The sequence below is a fragment of the Physella acuta genome, unplaced genomic scaffold (assembly GCF_028476545.2).
Source record: "Physella acuta isolate Inbredline_101_S28 unplaced genomic scaffold, ASM2847654v3 ptg001173l, whole genome shotgun sequence".
Classification (NCBI taxonomy): Eukaryota; Metazoa; Mollusca; class Gastropoda; family Physidae; genus Physella; species Physella acuta.
Genome location: NW_026732690.1, coordinates 180,977 through 197,280, shown reverse-complemented (window position 1 = coordinate 197,280; position 16,304 = coordinate 180,977). Strand labels below are relative to the sequence as shown.

Below are 16,304 nucleotides of genomic sequence, written 5' to 3'. Positions count from 1 at the left end.
AGATGCAAAATAAATGCCGGTTAGTCCTCAAAGGAAAAAAAATAACACTATCCAATTAAGGTTAATTATTCAGTTATTTTGATAAAATAATTCAAATGTTTCTTTTAAATTTTTAAACATTTTAAACATTTATAATTGAAATTGCAATTTAATAATTTGATTTTTAAAGATTAATTTTAAATTATGCTATGGCAATTCACAGCTGATGTTAACTGGTCATGTCGTTCTGAATAATTTTCTGTATATTTAATAATAAAGGACCGGACAGTAAATAACAAAATAGACTTTAAAAGACAGAATCCTCAATATAGGTACACACTTTCTAGATCTAGATCTACCTATTCTAGATTGAAGTAAGCGAAGGGCTAAATGAGGTAAGATCTTTTAATCGCTCGAAGTAGGGATGTTACCAGTGTCTAATAAAAGTAATAATTGTGTCACAATGTGAGATAAATAAATGATAAATGACTAGATCTAGATCTAGATCTAAATATTGTAGATCTACTAAATAATAAATATTAAATAAATAGGCTACTAAATAAAATACTAAATACTAAATGAATCATTTAGTAAATGATGTTATTGTAGTTAGATTGTGGTTTTTAGTGAGTGTGACTGTGTTAGGCGTTAGAGTTAGGCTACTTTTTCTGTCTTTCAAACTATGAACTACTGTCTCTTTTTCAATCTTGTGAAGTCTTTTGCAAGCACTGGTTTCAGTCATAGAACAGCAATTCTCACGACTAGATCTAGATCTAGATGATAGATCTAAAGACTAAAAAATATTTAAATGAAGTGGCTATTCTATTCGGATCCAGGTCCAATAAGCCCAAAGAATACAATTGACTTAGGGCCTACTACACATTTACTATTTTACTAATTTACTTCATTACTTCATTTAGTCATTTAGGCCTATTTTTTTTTCTTACAAAGTATCAGAATTTAGAATCTACTGGTGGCTCTTCAAGTGCAAATATTATCTATTTAGTAGTAGGCCTATTTAATTTTATAATTTAACATTCAGCTTCTTCAATATTAAATAATAAATATTGTTGCAGTTTTCAACAGTTATATGAAGCATATTTCATTTATTCTCATGTTCTGTCCATTTATTTCTCTTTGTTTTCATTATTTTCAGATAAAAGAAAATGTGACAGTTATTGAGATCTTGTGAAGAACCCAAAACAATGTATTATGCTTTACCAGTTTCGTTGATCTAGTGACTTCTTTAATTAAAAAGACAGTTAACAGTTATTTTATTTAGGCGAATGAAATTAAGACAAATTTAATGTTAGAACAAGAGGTAATGTCATGTGAAACTGACATGGCAGGACAGTCCCCACTTGCTCTCAGTGTGCAGCAAGAAGTACAGTTACGTTTTCTTGGTCCTGCAGATGTGGCTGAAGTAAAGAAACTTTGTAGAGAATGGTTTCCAATAGAGTAAGCTCATGATTGCCTTATAACTGTTATTTATATTTCATTTTGCTTAAGATAGATGATACATTTGTATTAAGTAATATTTTTAAAAATGCTACATTATGCCTGAAACTTAAAAATATATTTTGTGTTTTAATCAGCTACTTTTAAATTAATATGTAGAATAGTTTTCTTTCTCTGGGATTTAGTCTTTGTTTAAAATAATTGGTGCTGTTGTATTATACTATTATATTGTTAATGTTCTAATTAGATATCCAGATTCGTGGTATGAAGAGATCACTTCCAACTCAAGATTTTATTCTTTAGCTGCCACCCATCACGCTCGTATTATAGGTCTGATTGTGGCAGAGCTTAAACCTCAAGGAAAACTGAACAAGGAAGTAAGTACTTAACTTCTTCAAACTGACCCTAACTTATGACTTACATACAACATAAATTTACAATAAATCAATTCACAAATCAGTCATATTTGTGACTTTCTTGGTGATTCAATTTTAATGTTCTACCTTTTTATTACTATTATTTTGTCATATTTTTTGTTTACATGTTCAACTTTTTTAGGATGGTGATCTACTGGCTAGCTACTATCCACCCACTGCACAGGTTGCTTATATACTCAGTTTAGGAGTTGTTGGAGATTTTAGGCGCAATGGCATTGGTATGATAAACTTTTATGATTTCACTGCAAACTATTTACAGTTAAGGCATAAAAATCTAATTCAACAAGCAATTTCAATACACATTTCTGTTATTTATATGCTTAAAGATCTATTCAAAATAACTAAAACTGGTAAATCTTTATAAATAAATAAAAATTAAGGTTTGGCTGTTCCTCTTTCAAGTAAACAGTGATAACCTGTCAAATATTTTATTTATATACTGTGCTCCTGTTTAATGAACATTCTCAGTATCCAACATAAGGAAAAGAAAGCAAAAATAGATCAGGAATGAGGGAAGTGAATTGACAGAGTTTGCTCTAGTGGCTGTAAGAGTTAATAATGAAATAAATGAAAGATATTCCTTTAACTTAATTCTACCATTCCTGAATGTTGATATACTCTCACTAGCATCACTACTGTTGGACAGCCTACTATCATACCTAACATCTAAGGACCGTGCAGATTGCAAGGCAGTGTATCTTCATGTGCTGTCCACTAACACAGTTGCTCTTAGATTCTACGAGAGGCGCAGGTTTCGGCGGCATCTCTTTCTACCATACTACTACGCAATACAAGGAAAAGCCAGAGATGGATATTCTTATGTGCTTTACATAAATGGTGGCGAACCTCCCTGGTCTATTTTATATCCTTTCATAAATTGTGGCTTTAGCGTATATGCATGTGTTTCTAAAGTCTTTAACTTGTGCCTTGATAAAGTAAAGTTCATTGCTGCAAACATTAGTGGTCGTTAAGCGCTGAAAAAAATGGATCTGTTTTAAGATTTATGGCAGGTTTGTATAAATTTAGTGTGTGATTTAAATTGTTGTGTTATAAGTCTACAGCTCATCACAATTTTTGAACTTTGATTTTAAATAATTTTGTTACACTCCTGATTTTCTGTATTCTCATATATAAAGCCTTTGTTTTTCTTAGATTTAGGTTGCATTTGGTAAATGAAATTAAGTGCTTGTATTAATGGTTTTCATGCTTTTAATACTTGAACAGCATAGACATGTTTATTTTTGTTTGCTCAGAAAGTCTAATTATTTCCTTAATGTTAGCACTGATTATTTAACACACTGCAGCACTGTAGTGACAAAGCTACAACCTTGTGCACTTCCTCGTCAAGTCTACAGTGCTGTCAGAAATATTGTCCAGCGTTTGTTATCTAGATCAGTGACGGAAGTCTCACACAACAGCTGATGAACTTCTTTTGTATATCAGCTCAATTTAATCTTGCTATTTTACAAACACTGGATGTTTCTTCAACTTTTTGGAGCCATGTTGTGATAAGCACCTTCAAATGGGGAAAATTCAGTTGGTTTAAACAGGTCATATGTTGGCTCTTCTAGGGGAACAAATAAGCAGCTTCAAGCAACAATTCAGTTGGTTTGGAATTAGAAGAGTTAACGTTTTGTCTATTATAGGGGAACAAATAAGCAGCTTCAAGAGACTATTCAGTTGGTTTGGAATTAGAAGAGTTAATGTTTTATCTATTCTAGGGGAACAAATAAGCAGCTTCAAGAGATTATTCGTTTGGTTTTGAAGCGTTAATTTATTGTCTATTCTAGGGGAACAAAATAAGATAGCTTACAATGCAATTTCACATTGGGAAAACACTGTTAAACATTGTGTTGTTTGCCTAAAGTTTATTTTTTACACTGATCAATCTGTGAATGCTTATAAAAACTTGTATTTATTTTATTTTTTTGCTGGCTTGACAGCTTACATTCTTGTGACCAATCATTCAGTTTAAGTTGAAAAAATACATTTGTTTTGTAGTCTAGTCTTCACAATCCCTTTGATCTATGGTATAGATCATTGTATTAGATGTTTTATTGCTCCACTCTAATACTTGTATACCACTAGTCCTGTGTTTGGGGTATTAAAAACATTTATATTGTTGTTGACCTTACACTATCTTTATTCAGTAAATTTCTATTGAGTAGTGATAGTTTTTGTTTTTTAAATCTTTACCCATCATTTTTATCTCATAGATATGTGAGGTGTTGTTAATACTTCTTGTGATATCAGTTTCTTTTTCAAAGGTATCAGACTGATACATTGTGATGAATAAGTGTAATGACAGGTTTGATGGATTGGGCACCTTCATGGTTTAATTAACTGCAAGGCATACAATTTTTCAAAAAGGTATCAATAGTGTTCTAGAATATTTTTTTAAAGTGCCTTTAGCATAACTAATATGCTGCTCCCTTATTGCAATGTGTATCACTACAGAAGATGGTATAGTTAACTTTTTGTTCAAATAATGCATTTCTCTGTGACTTCATTTATTTTCAGTGCACAGGGGTAATTATATTTATTCATGTTTAATTTTAACTGGTTTATAGAGAAAAATAGTTAATGTGGGATCAAAAAGTTATTTGGCATTTGACCTATCAATTAATTACCAGAATTTGTTGGTTTTGAGTAATGATTTGTACAGTGAAGATTGTTTAAAAAGTTGACATGTTTGTCTCTGTGCTATGACTTATGCTGTACTGTGAAAAATGATTCTGAAAGAAGGTTGGTTTTAAATAACATTTTCATATTTAAGACAAGTACACTTAAGTCAGAATTTTCTTGCAAGTGTGTGTAAAGAACTAATTAGAAGTAACAAAAAAATCCCTAAATTAATACTCTGCATGACCGCCACATAATTTGAGCTTGATCTCAAAATTGAGAGAGGTACAGGCCAACTCACATTGTAGTAAAGTGTAAAGGGTCACAAGTTTTACAAGCCTACTCCAGTTCCACATAAACTAGAAAAGATGTAGCATTTTAACTTATGATTTTTGTTCTGTCCAAATGTTTCTCAATTTAAAAGCTCCCTGTCAGCATAACCAATATTTCATGTGCTGCATACTTAAGCAGATATAATATATTAACATAATTATTGTAATGATCAAATGTTGATATACATGTACATTCTTCATCAGTATTTAACAGTTTTCTAATTTGAATATTTATATTTATTTTTCTACTTGAACAAATCTGTGTAGTACTATCAGCCAGCATTGCTTTCATCAATCAAATCATCATTCTATCCATATTCTCAGTATTAAACTCACCCAACTTAGCATGTCAGCTCGGGGGGGGGGGGGGGGGGGGGGGGAATAATTTTTTTAACATCTTTCTTTTGTTTATATTTTTAAAATGAAATCCTGTATTTTTATTATAATCTTTTTTTAAATCGTCTTAAATTTAAAATATTTGCGTAAGTTAAATAAGAAGAGCTAAACTGATAGGAAAGATGTATTTAGATTTATTAATAATAAATGAAACACTATTTTATTTTCAAGAGTTTTTTCTAGTAATTTCTTTAGTGTTATTGCTCCGTCTGTGCATTTGTGTTTATGTGATATATTTAGTTGATGTCTTAACTTATGACTATTTAGTTATGATATTATTTTTTAGTTTGTTTCACATTTCAAATGTATATATCAAATGACCTTGCTAAACTTTTAAAAATTTAATTTTATAATATACTGTAAAGTGTTCTGCATCATTTTAATGGCTTTTTGTTTCAACTTGTGTAAGAAAGCCATTTTAAAAGTTAAAAGTCATCATTGTATGTTCCACTTTATATTTATTGCTTCACATAATATATACTGCATTGGGAAAAAAACAACAATATTTGTAGTTACTCTCTGATTCTTATTTATATAGTTAATATAGTGGTACTTAATCAAGATTAAGATGTGCATGGAAACTTCCTGATAATATGACATTATCATTTATAAAAGAAACATTTTTATTTTGTTGTTATTTATGGTTGGTTTCCAGAGTCCATTTCTAATGTGTAAACAGGATCTCTGAATTCATATTACTTTTCAATATAGTTTTTAAAATAATTTTTTGAAAGGCTATAAATAAATTTTATCTCAAGACTTTGTTTACCTTGGAAACGTGATTTCCCTTAAATCGATAAAGAATTGACACATTCCTTATTTAATTCTAAATTTCCAATATATTTCGAATTTACAGATTACTTATTCTTTAAAAAAATTCACTTAGGGAGACTACAGAACAACATAAAATTTTATGTCAACCTAGGTCGGTCTTGATGAAAAATGTACTCAGGTTGTTTTATTTTTTTAATTTATTCCTTATTTATTAGTATTTGTGTATACACAATTTATTAAAATATTTGAATCACTTTGCTTCCTGATTGTTTTTGTCAAATGGTGAGTAGGAAATGCTGCATGAGATAATGTCATCAGGTTCAGTTTTATGATGCATTTTTACTTGGATAATGTTTAACCGCAGAATATATAGTCTATGTGTGAAATCCAGTTGTCTAAGTAATGTATGATTAAATAATTCATTGATGTTTTCTTTAGTTTGTTTTGCTTCTTTTTTTTGTCCAATTGTTTGAGTAGTCCTGAGATAGATAGACTTTAAGGTAACTCATATGCTGAGCCTTTTGGAAAATCCCAATGATATTCTTCTGTTGCTGTAGGTTTTATAAGTCAGCTATTTAATGATTATACTTTATTGATTTATAAGTAAACACCTTATTTACTTGACCACTATCATGGCTTATGGTACAAGCAAGCTAATAGATCCTCAGTTTCTTGGGAACTGTTTTTCTGATCTTTTTTCTATAAGTATAATGTAAAGGACAAGTCAACTTCATTATTGTCATTTTAAATGGATTGCAATTTTGTCACCTGTACTCAGCAACAAAACTAGCATCGCACTTCAAAATTTTTGTTTAAAAATTGAAAGATTACTTTGTGAGGCCATGAGTTCATGACTGAGCATTAATATCAAATCTGCCTTACTTTTGCAAAACACCAATTTAAATTTACATGAATATGAGCACTCAATCAAACTGTCAGATTTCACAAACATATGAAATTATTTTTGGTATTATTTAAACAGTAATGAGTCTGAATTCAGTTATAGTTTGTGTTATGTAATAGCATTATACATTTAGTGTCTCACATAATGTATGTGATTCTCTTCCAAGACACTTTTTCATAATTTAGATCTCATGTTTGTTATGTCTGATTAGCTTTTAGTTAGAAGTCCTAGAATTATAATGTTCAACTCCTCACAAGTATTATAAACCTTGATAGATATTATTTACTTTTGTACTCCTGTGTTTAGCATTTTACTTATTCATCTTTCATTCAAATTCATTAAAATTATTTATATGTAAAATATCGTCATTTAATTGTTTAACAATTATGAAACAAACCAGTGACATCATAAAATAACAAATTAAGTGTCGGGTAACACTGGAGAAACCATTTCCAGCAAAAGGGATGCAGCCAACTTAAAACAACAAAGCTGTTTCTGTATCAGGTGATTGTGACCAATACTGCCATGTTGTGGGCAGTTTCTCCAACAGATTCTCTTCCTGTCATTACCACAGCCACCAAGGAATTAGGCTTGACACGTTTTACCACACTTTGGACTCTGTTATCCAACTTTCTCATGAGTTTCTGTGAATGTCAGAGAAAACTTGATGTATCACAAGGAAATATCATTCTAATAAAATTGTTTGCTAAATGATTTTATTTTACCTGTCTTGATTCTTCTAACAAATCTCTTGTGTTGTTAAAATCGTGAAACTGAGCCCACACAAACTCTTTGGACTGTACAAATGACTTAGCGGCTCGTCTCGCTTCAGAGTCTGTGGTGACTGTTATTTTTTCTATACATTCAGAACTATACTTTTCTGTAATAGTGTCTCTGTCTATCATGCAAGCTGAAAATAGAAGATTAAATTAACTATGAGAGTAAGTAACTGTAGATAAAACTATTTGTATTTACTTCATTATAAATGCTTTAAAAATAAAAATTGGCTTACTTAGTACAGTATATTTGATAAACTATAGTTATCAGTCCATATTCAACATTTTGAAAGTAAAACTAAAACCAAAAAGTGAATATTCACCTGTTCTTCCTGCCTCATTAACGAGTTTAAAAAAACTGTGAGAAACATGAACACTGTTAGCTTGATTGAATAAACATTGCTGAAGCTGAACTTTTTCTATTGTTGATTTAAATGATGGAACAATAGGAACATCATTAATCTTTGAGTCGGATTCAGTTTGTGAACAAGAAGAGTCATCTTGGGAAAGTTTTTGCTTCTTGGACTGATTTGCAAGACTGCTCTCATCTTCTGAGTCAGAGCTGGATGATGATGATGATCCATTTGCTTTAAAATTTAAAAGTTGCTGCTCATTATGGGATTTCATTTCTCCACTGTGATCTCTCTTCAGCAAACTGTTCCCAATTTCCATTGAACAGTTGTCATTACGATCAGCTAGTTCACTGCTCTCCAGTTCAACATTTTCAGAGGCAGTTTTACTACTGCCACCACTATTTTCTGTGAAATATGTCCGAATGTCTGGAAAGTAAATGCCACTCAGAGTAGCATCTCCAAACTCAAGCCCTTTAAAAAAAAGTACAAAAAAAATATTTTTTTCTTATTAACTGATAACATAAACTCATGTGTAAGGGGGTTAATTAATTATGGAAAATTTCAATAAAATAAAGAAAGCAAAATTATTACCCTTAGATAGCTTCAACTTGACTAGATCAAGAGTTGCGATTGCATCTTCTGTGGAGCAGTGACCACTGGGATTGGCCTGAATTGTACGACTAATAACAAAAGTAAAAGGGGATTTCTCAGTACAGGAAACAATATATTCTAAATAAAATTTATACAATTTAAAAAGAATGGATTAAAAAATGCATAAAAAACTTCTAATTGAATACTTTTTGTGCATTCTGGTTAATCAGTAAGAGGGTGGGTATTAAAATGGTTAATCCATATGAAGGTTGGTATTAAAATCTAAGTTTAAATTGGTTTTTTTTTTTAATTTAAGAATACTGTAAAGATAAAGGTTCAATTCAAATTGGAAATTTATCTCAAGCTTAATTTTTCAAATATTACACTTTCTTTAAAAAAAAAAGCGACCAAGGTTTAAAAAAAAAATTGTCAGGACCTGTTAAACTTACCCTAAGAAACATTGTGTCTATTTTGAACTTACCCTAAGAAAAATTGTGTCAACTTTCTAAGCCCAGCTTTAACTTTTCTGTTTCCTGACATGTTAAAGATTATGCTGGTGTCAATCACATAAGGATGGAACATCTACAAATAATCATTGAATCCATGTTAAAAAGAACAATACCATTAAACAAAATCACAATTCAGAATGTATCATAAGGATATAAACATAGCGAGCCGACCCGCAGCATATCATACGCCGCTATTTTGTTGTTTTATTTTCTACTTTTCAGTAATTCATAATTTGTGAATTCGACAGTACCAATGCTGCCACTGAAAATATTTGCTTCAAACACTATCAGTAGGTCATTAAGGACGATACTACCCCCACCCTCCTTTCCCCCAACCCCTACCCTATACCCCCCCCCCCCCTCTATAAAGCAGCCTCCTCTTAGTTACCTCCCCTAAGTTTCAAATCGTTTCAAACTAAATTATCTGCCCCTAATAGCCGTCACTAAACCCGGCTCTACGAATTTAAACATTTAGCGTGAACCACAGCTCACCAGACCATGTAGGGGTGGGTGGTAGTGAGAGCACTTACAGCTTGTTTTCTAGCGTCTCCAAGAAGAGAATCATATATATAGATTACATGAATCAAACAAATATATTTCTTAGTCTTTTTTACTTCTTGTGGAGCATTAGACCTCAGCTGTTTTCTACTCCTTGTTTCAATCCACAGCTACAAAGCTGTAAACTGGGTTATAATTATTATAATTTAACATTTACCTTGAGAGCTAAAAGATCACAGTTAAGAGATTGTCCACATAATATAGCATCAGCAGGAAGAAGTCTTCTGATTTCATTTTGAACATCCTCAAGTGTTGTCTTGACTGGGTCCAAAATTTCTTTTGTGATACCACTATACCTAAAAGCAGCATTTTTCACTCACATTTAAACCATGACTGTTAAAAATTAGCCTTATCTTAAAAATGTATATATTTTAAATTCTTGTACAAAAAATTCTTATAAAATGAAAAAATAATTAATTTAATTTAATTATTTGAAACAACTGGTATATTCTAAATTGTAATTAGTTAAAAAAGAATTAGGAAAAGAAGTTATACAACCAAACCTTGTTAAATAGTTAATTATTCTGTTTTTAGGCTTTACAAACGAGTCAAATAGTAGATCCCCATTTTCCGCTACTATTGATACTCTAGTCAATTCATTCTGTCTTATACTTGTTAAACACTAAATTAAGCAAATATCATTTACATTAAAACATAAAATAAATATTACTTTTAAAATTTTAATACAAACTATTTTATTGGGTAATAAATAAACATAAATAATGGAACACAAATTAGTTTATATGGTCAAAGTAGGCCTACTAACAGGAATTCAGAGATATGATAGAAATTACTCAATTTCATACCATTTCACAATCAAGTGCAAACATTGGGCTACTAGCAGTCACTTTTTTATAACAATCTTTTGTGTAGACAAAATTATGGTACTTCCCTGTTAAAGATCACAAAAAGGAATACACATTTTAGCATTAACATACAATGCTTATACATTTTCTAGTACACTTTTTTATAACAATCTTTTGTGTAGACAATTATGGTATTTTCCTGTTAAAGATCACAAAAAGGAATACACATTTCAGCAATAACATACAATGCGTATACATTTTCTAGCACATATCTTGTTATTTTAAACATTAATTGGAGTATCTGTATAAGCAAATATTCAAAATACTTAAGCAAAAATGAATTTAAAAATGTTTACTTACTCTTATTAGTGATTATAGGTAATGGATAGCCTTCTAGCATCATTTGATAGGTACTTAGCAGCAAGCATGTGCGCGACAATTTATCATTGCTATTCTTTGCAACTGGCTGATCGATTTTGGTAAACACTTTATCACGAATACTTTTAGGCACTGGTATGAATAAAGTACAGCATATGTATTAAATATTGTTATTTAAATGTCTTTTAGTGTACTAGATATTCATATTCATGAATAAAAAAATACTGCTTTAATGAATTATACAAGCATTGATTTGTTTACCTCTAACATTCACTTTCTTCAGCTGTGACACACTAAGAGGTACATTGTACAATTCAGAGTCCAAACTCTGCCCATATTGTAATGGGCAAACCATTTCAACAAGCTGAAAAAAAAGAATATAACATTTTGCTAACTAAGTTAGTTATATCACGCTCAAAAGTTCAGAAATATTGTTTTGTTAAGTTCAATTACAGCACTTTTTAATTTTTAATGAGGCTATAATATTATAATGTTGTTTGCTTACAGATTCAAATGTTCCTGAAATGAATTTAAAACTAGTTTTGTTTTCTGTGTAATCGTTATGGCTCAGTCCATCTATCATCAAAAGAACAACTGATGAGACCTTGGCCACTCGTAGCAACTTACACCACCTAAAAACAAAATAATTTCAAATGTGCAATTATTATAAAACATTTTTATAACTACATCTAATAAATGAATGTTTTATCCTTTTACTCAATTAGTTCCTACTATTTATGACTGGGGGTAATGTAAGATTTTAATTAATACAAAGAACTGTGAGCAGAAAATCAGGGGAATAGTCTGGGCTGATAAAAATAAGTCCTACCACTGAAGTATTGGGTAAGAGATTATATTTTCCTTCAATTATTAGTTTATGTAATTTTTTAAAATATACATATTAAAAACATACTATACATAACAGTTAATTTTTTTTTAAATATTTTTAAAAAGTATCATCAATTATATAAAATATTAAATTTCTGCTGAATCTAAAACTGAAGCAAGTAAAAATAACAGGTAAAAAATATACAAATTTTCCTTAGCTATAATAGTAAAAAAAAGGCATTGGTCACTCCACAGACCTTTTCATTTTTCAACAAAGCTTTTTATTTTTACTATTATTGCTTAAGAAAATGTATGTTTGCTTTCTTACTCTAGTGTATTTTATAAAGGTTTTCATACTAATTTTATTTTCTACTTTTTATTATTTAAGCGTTGTGAAGAGTAAGCTAATACTAATTTTTTTTTTTAAAATGTGTACTATATTTTTTTTTCTTAGGTTTACTTTTTAACCTAACAACTTAATATCACTAGTATTCCTTTATACAAATCCCTCGACATGAGTTTTCTTGTCTGCTCTTTAGTAACTTGTCTCTTGTAAAAATCTTTGTAATTAAATGTCATGAAAACCAGCTATCCAGAGTGATTGGTATCCTACTATACCTTAATTTTGTTATCTCCCTTTGTTATAAAAACTAATATTAAATTTGATTGGAAATGCATTGTTGGAAATGGACTTAGAAATGGGTCAAAATTGAGTTACAAGATTCGACACAAACACACGCCCACAGACATCCGTACATTGTGACCAAAGTAAAAACTTGTAAAAAGAGAGTAACTTATAACCTTGGTTTGAAGCTCGCCATGTTTCCCTGTATGCCATAGAGTAGAAGCTGCTGGAGATCCATAACAAACAAAGGGGGATATTCCTCCTCACTGATAGGTTCATCTGATACAGTACGAAATGGAACTGTTTCTTCTAGTGTAAGGAACAATTTTGGCTTTTGCTATGCAAAATGAATAAAACATTTTAAAAACAAATGAAGTTTCTTAGCAAATATTAACAAACTATCCATATCAAATGCAAAAATTGAAATGTTAAAAAATAAACAAGCAAATACTTATTTTTTTTAAACATTTTAATTTTCAAAAAATGCAATAAAAATAAGAAAATCAAACTTTAATTTGCTAGATAGAATAAAAATTATCTTTGAATTATCTTTGAAATATCTTTGTTCTTAATGTTTAGTGTTGGAGGGGATCGAGCCTTATCTGCCAGAGGGTTTGAACTCAAGACTTTTTCGAATTTTATCAACCATGAACTTTTGCCTACTCTACCACACCTCCATCACAATTAAGGATACGTGTCAACTGGTTATGCGCCATTGAGGCCATTGACTCCGATTTCATCCTGCTTTTCTTTTTGGATTTGCTTCCATAGCCTTTGTCCAACCAAGAACAAACTACAAGGCAGCAGTTGTTTGATTTTGGAGTTGTCTCTCCTAGAAGAGTGGCTGTCCCCAACTAACGAGCCTCATCTGCCCGAGGGTTCGAACTCGAGACTTTTCGGTTTAGCAACCATGAGCTTTACCGACTCGACCACGCCAACCCCTAATTTTTAATGATTTATTTAATATCCATTGAAATATTCTAGTGTTGTCATTGAAAAGAAATGTATATGGACGTTGCTGCATTAGAAATGGGTCAAAACTGAGTTATATAAGCTTTGACCACAAATCAACTCACTGGCAGAAAAAGCATGTAATGAAAAGAACAAGCATCTACAGATACAAAACAAATTGCAGTCAAGTTGAATGTTATCATTAAAAAGTTACCATAATCATTCTTTTTCTCTCTCTCATGACTTTCTTCATTTCAAGTAATGGGTCTTTACTACTTTCATCATCGTCCCCCTCTCCTTTTGTGATTTCCATTTTCTAAAATTATTCAAAAAAGACATCATTAGTTTTAATGTTATATTGTAATAGTCCTAAGTAAGGAATTTTTAAGGCGATTAGCAATTTGGATCAAGGCATATTTGTCACTGGCTTTATTGATACTTATAACTGTAGGAGGGAAGCCAAAGGTTCTAAGTTCCAGTGTTGGACAGACTGAAGATAGTGACAGATACTTTGTGACAATGTATCATTTTACAGGGACGGTATTTTGTCACTGGTTTTTTTTTTTAAATTTAAACAGGATGTAAATAAATGTGTACAGGCCTAGATCTCGATCTCATTTGAATTTGTAATATTAGTCCTAATTTTTTAATTAAAAAATAACATTAACAATCATTTGTTGATCTAGTTACCCCATCCCATCTACGCCTCTGTGAGTGTGGTAACTGTTGCTTATAATATTATATAGGCCGATGCTAGCCGGAATAAGATACGCATGCGATACGCATGAGCAATGGAGAGAAACTACGACTTGCCTTTGCGGTGATATTTTCGATGGTACTGCGCATGTGTGTGTTTACAGCCGCAGAACCCTAACACCAACTCTAATCCTATCCCTAACCCTATCCCTAATCCTATCCCTAACCCTAATCCTATCCCTAATCATATCCCTAACCCTATCCCTAATCCTACCCCTAACCCTCATTCTAGCCCTAACCCTAGCCATAGGTCACTGCGGCGCATGCGCAGAGCTATCTTTTGCCGACTAAGTGGAGACGTTGGGGAGAAAAATCTTCTTCCGAGTACTCACTTCGTTTTATATAATATAGTATAGTAGTGCCTAGGCCTAACTAGTTATAGTATTAACTGATTACTATGACTCTACAGGCTGATACTGACACTGAAGAATGTAAAATTTAAGCCTAAGCTACAGCCAGGATTGTGGGTTGTACTCTAATTATTAATTAATATAGATAAGGCATAGGCCCCTTATATAATTAGATCTATATATTTAATTATATTATTTATTATTTATTATATAAATTAAAAAAGTGTTTGTTATGCCTGTTCTGGGGGATGTGATAGCAGTTCTATTGCTTCAGTTTGTACCGTAGCACTCATTGCAGACGTTCTTCTTAGAGTTCTAGATCTTGTTCCAGCAGCAGTAGCACTGCTGCTCAATAACGAAAGAAATGCTACTGCTTTTCTTTTTTTAGATTCCAGGCGTTTCAACTTTCTTGTACTTAACAACTGTCCTTCTCTATCCAATGAATGATCCATCCATCAAAACTATTCAAAACCAATCATCAATCGAATAATTTATTTTATTAACACAAAAATAAAAATTACAAGACAATTTAATTAAACATGTACATAAACTATTTCTACTATTTCTAGATCTACTACTAGATTAGATCTAGATTTTAATCTAGAATCTAGAAATGTAGATTAGAACATTAAAATAAAGATCTAATTCTAAGCCAAGTAAAAACAATGTGTCTTCAAAAACTTTTGCTTAGTAAGGAAGGGAAGTTACTCTAATATAATTTTAAGTAGGCTACTTAAAAAGTAATAAATAGTTATTAAATAAATAGGCCTAGATTATTAGATCTAGATCTAGAGGTAGTAATAAATACTAGAACTAGATCTAGATCTATATAGTATATAGAATCTAGGCCTACACCTTTATATATTTCTATATAGAGTAAGTTAATAGAAGCAAGCTTTTTTTTTTAAAAAAAAGCACTAAAAAAGAAGGTGAAAAAATGATTCTCTTTAAACATATTTTATAGCCTAGTTCTAATAACGCATCACTATCACTGTTAATTTTTTAAATAAATAGTTATAGTTATAGTTATAAAAAAAAGCGTCGTATGTAGATCTAAGGATGTTCAATACAGTTGAGATTGAGTATGACATGATTATAATATAAAGCGACCCACGCTTTCCTTTAAATGACACATTATCACAGTAGCGTAGCGAGGGCGACATTAACATATGTCCCCGGGCGCCAAAAAGGGTCGGAAAAATAAATTGAAAATTTGAGGGGGGTGCAAATCAAAAGTTTGAGGGGGGGGGTGGGGTGCAAATCGAAATCTTGAGGGGGGTGCAAATCGAAAAGTGTGTCCCCGGGCGCCGGGAAGGGTCGCTACGCCTCTGCATTATCAGACTTTAAAAGAAATTTATTTTCGACTTTTTAGCGCATGTATAAAAAGTGGGTATTATAAATATTTTTTACAAGCTTTTATTTAGCTTGATTGTTGTCGTGCTTTTGTCTGTCGTCAATTATTGACAATTATTGGTCAATTATGGGTCGAAACTTGATCGCGAAATTCAACCACTTTTGTCCTTTAGCGAACCATTTCAAAATGGAAAAGTAGAATGATGACAATACAATCTAACATAAAACACTTGACGTAATTAATAAATTATTCGATGCTTAATTATTTTAAAAAAGTAATTAGATTGTTTTTAAAAAAAATTAATCGCGCTGTTAAACTAATTAGTAATTAGCAAGTCTGAGCAAGTCTTTTATTTTAGTAATTTTAGTTATGCAATACCATTCAATTAAAATTTAAAATGTGTTTTTATTTATTAAAAAAAAAAAGATGTAGAGGGGAGTCTACTGCCCCTCCTCTCCTACCCCCCCCCCCCCAGCAAAGTATAAAAAAATAATGAATATATTTAAAAAAAATTAATTAATGTTCCCCCCCCCCCGATAATTAAGCAGTTTTTAAAAATTATCTTTT

The 16,304-nt window shown here is 31.0% G+C and overlaps 3 protein-coding genes across 3 annotated transcripts in view; 2 read left to right on the top strand and 1 right to left on the bottom strand.

Annotated features, from left to right (window-relative positions):
* The window catches only part of LOC131956732 (V-type proton ATPase 116 kDa subunit a1-like), an 86,112-nt gene that overhangs the window by 53,584 nt on the left and 16,224 nt on the right, over positions 1-16,304 (top strand). The gene's annotated exons all lie outside the window — the stretch shown is intronic.
* LOC131956736 (N-alpha-acetyltransferase 60) lies at positions 4-5,187 on the top strand. Its single transcript, XM_059321311.1, has 7 exons — positions 4-60; positions 259-374; positions 1,136-1,437; positions 1,685-1,814; positions 1,996-2,092; positions 2,502-2,736; positions 3,158-5,187. Exons 3-7 carry the CDS (start codon positions 1,286-1,288, stop codon positions 3,294-3,296), a joined length of 753 nt encoding a protein of 250 aa, XP_059177294.1. The 5' UTR covers positions 4-60; positions 259-374; positions 1,136-1,285; the 3' UTR covers positions 3,297-5,187.
* On the bottom strand, positions 7,008-14,835 carry LOC131956734 (RNA exonuclease 5). The gene is made up of 14 exons (XM_059321309.1): positions 14,620-14,835; positions 13,492-13,593; positions 12,503-12,663; positions 11,379-11,505; positions 11,135-11,237; positions 10,856-11,005; positions 10,496-10,581; positions 10,193-10,311; positions 9,847-9,985; positions 9,104-9,204; positions 8,623-8,711; positions 8,002-8,502; positions 7,628-7,812; positions 7,008-7,546 (listed from the first exon to the last, which is right to left on the bottom strand). The coding sequence occupies exons 1-14, from the start codon at positions 14,833-14,835 to the stop codon at positions 7,403-7,405; spliced, it is 2,223 nt and encodes a 740-aa protein (XP_059177292.1). The 3' UTR covers positions 7,008-7,402.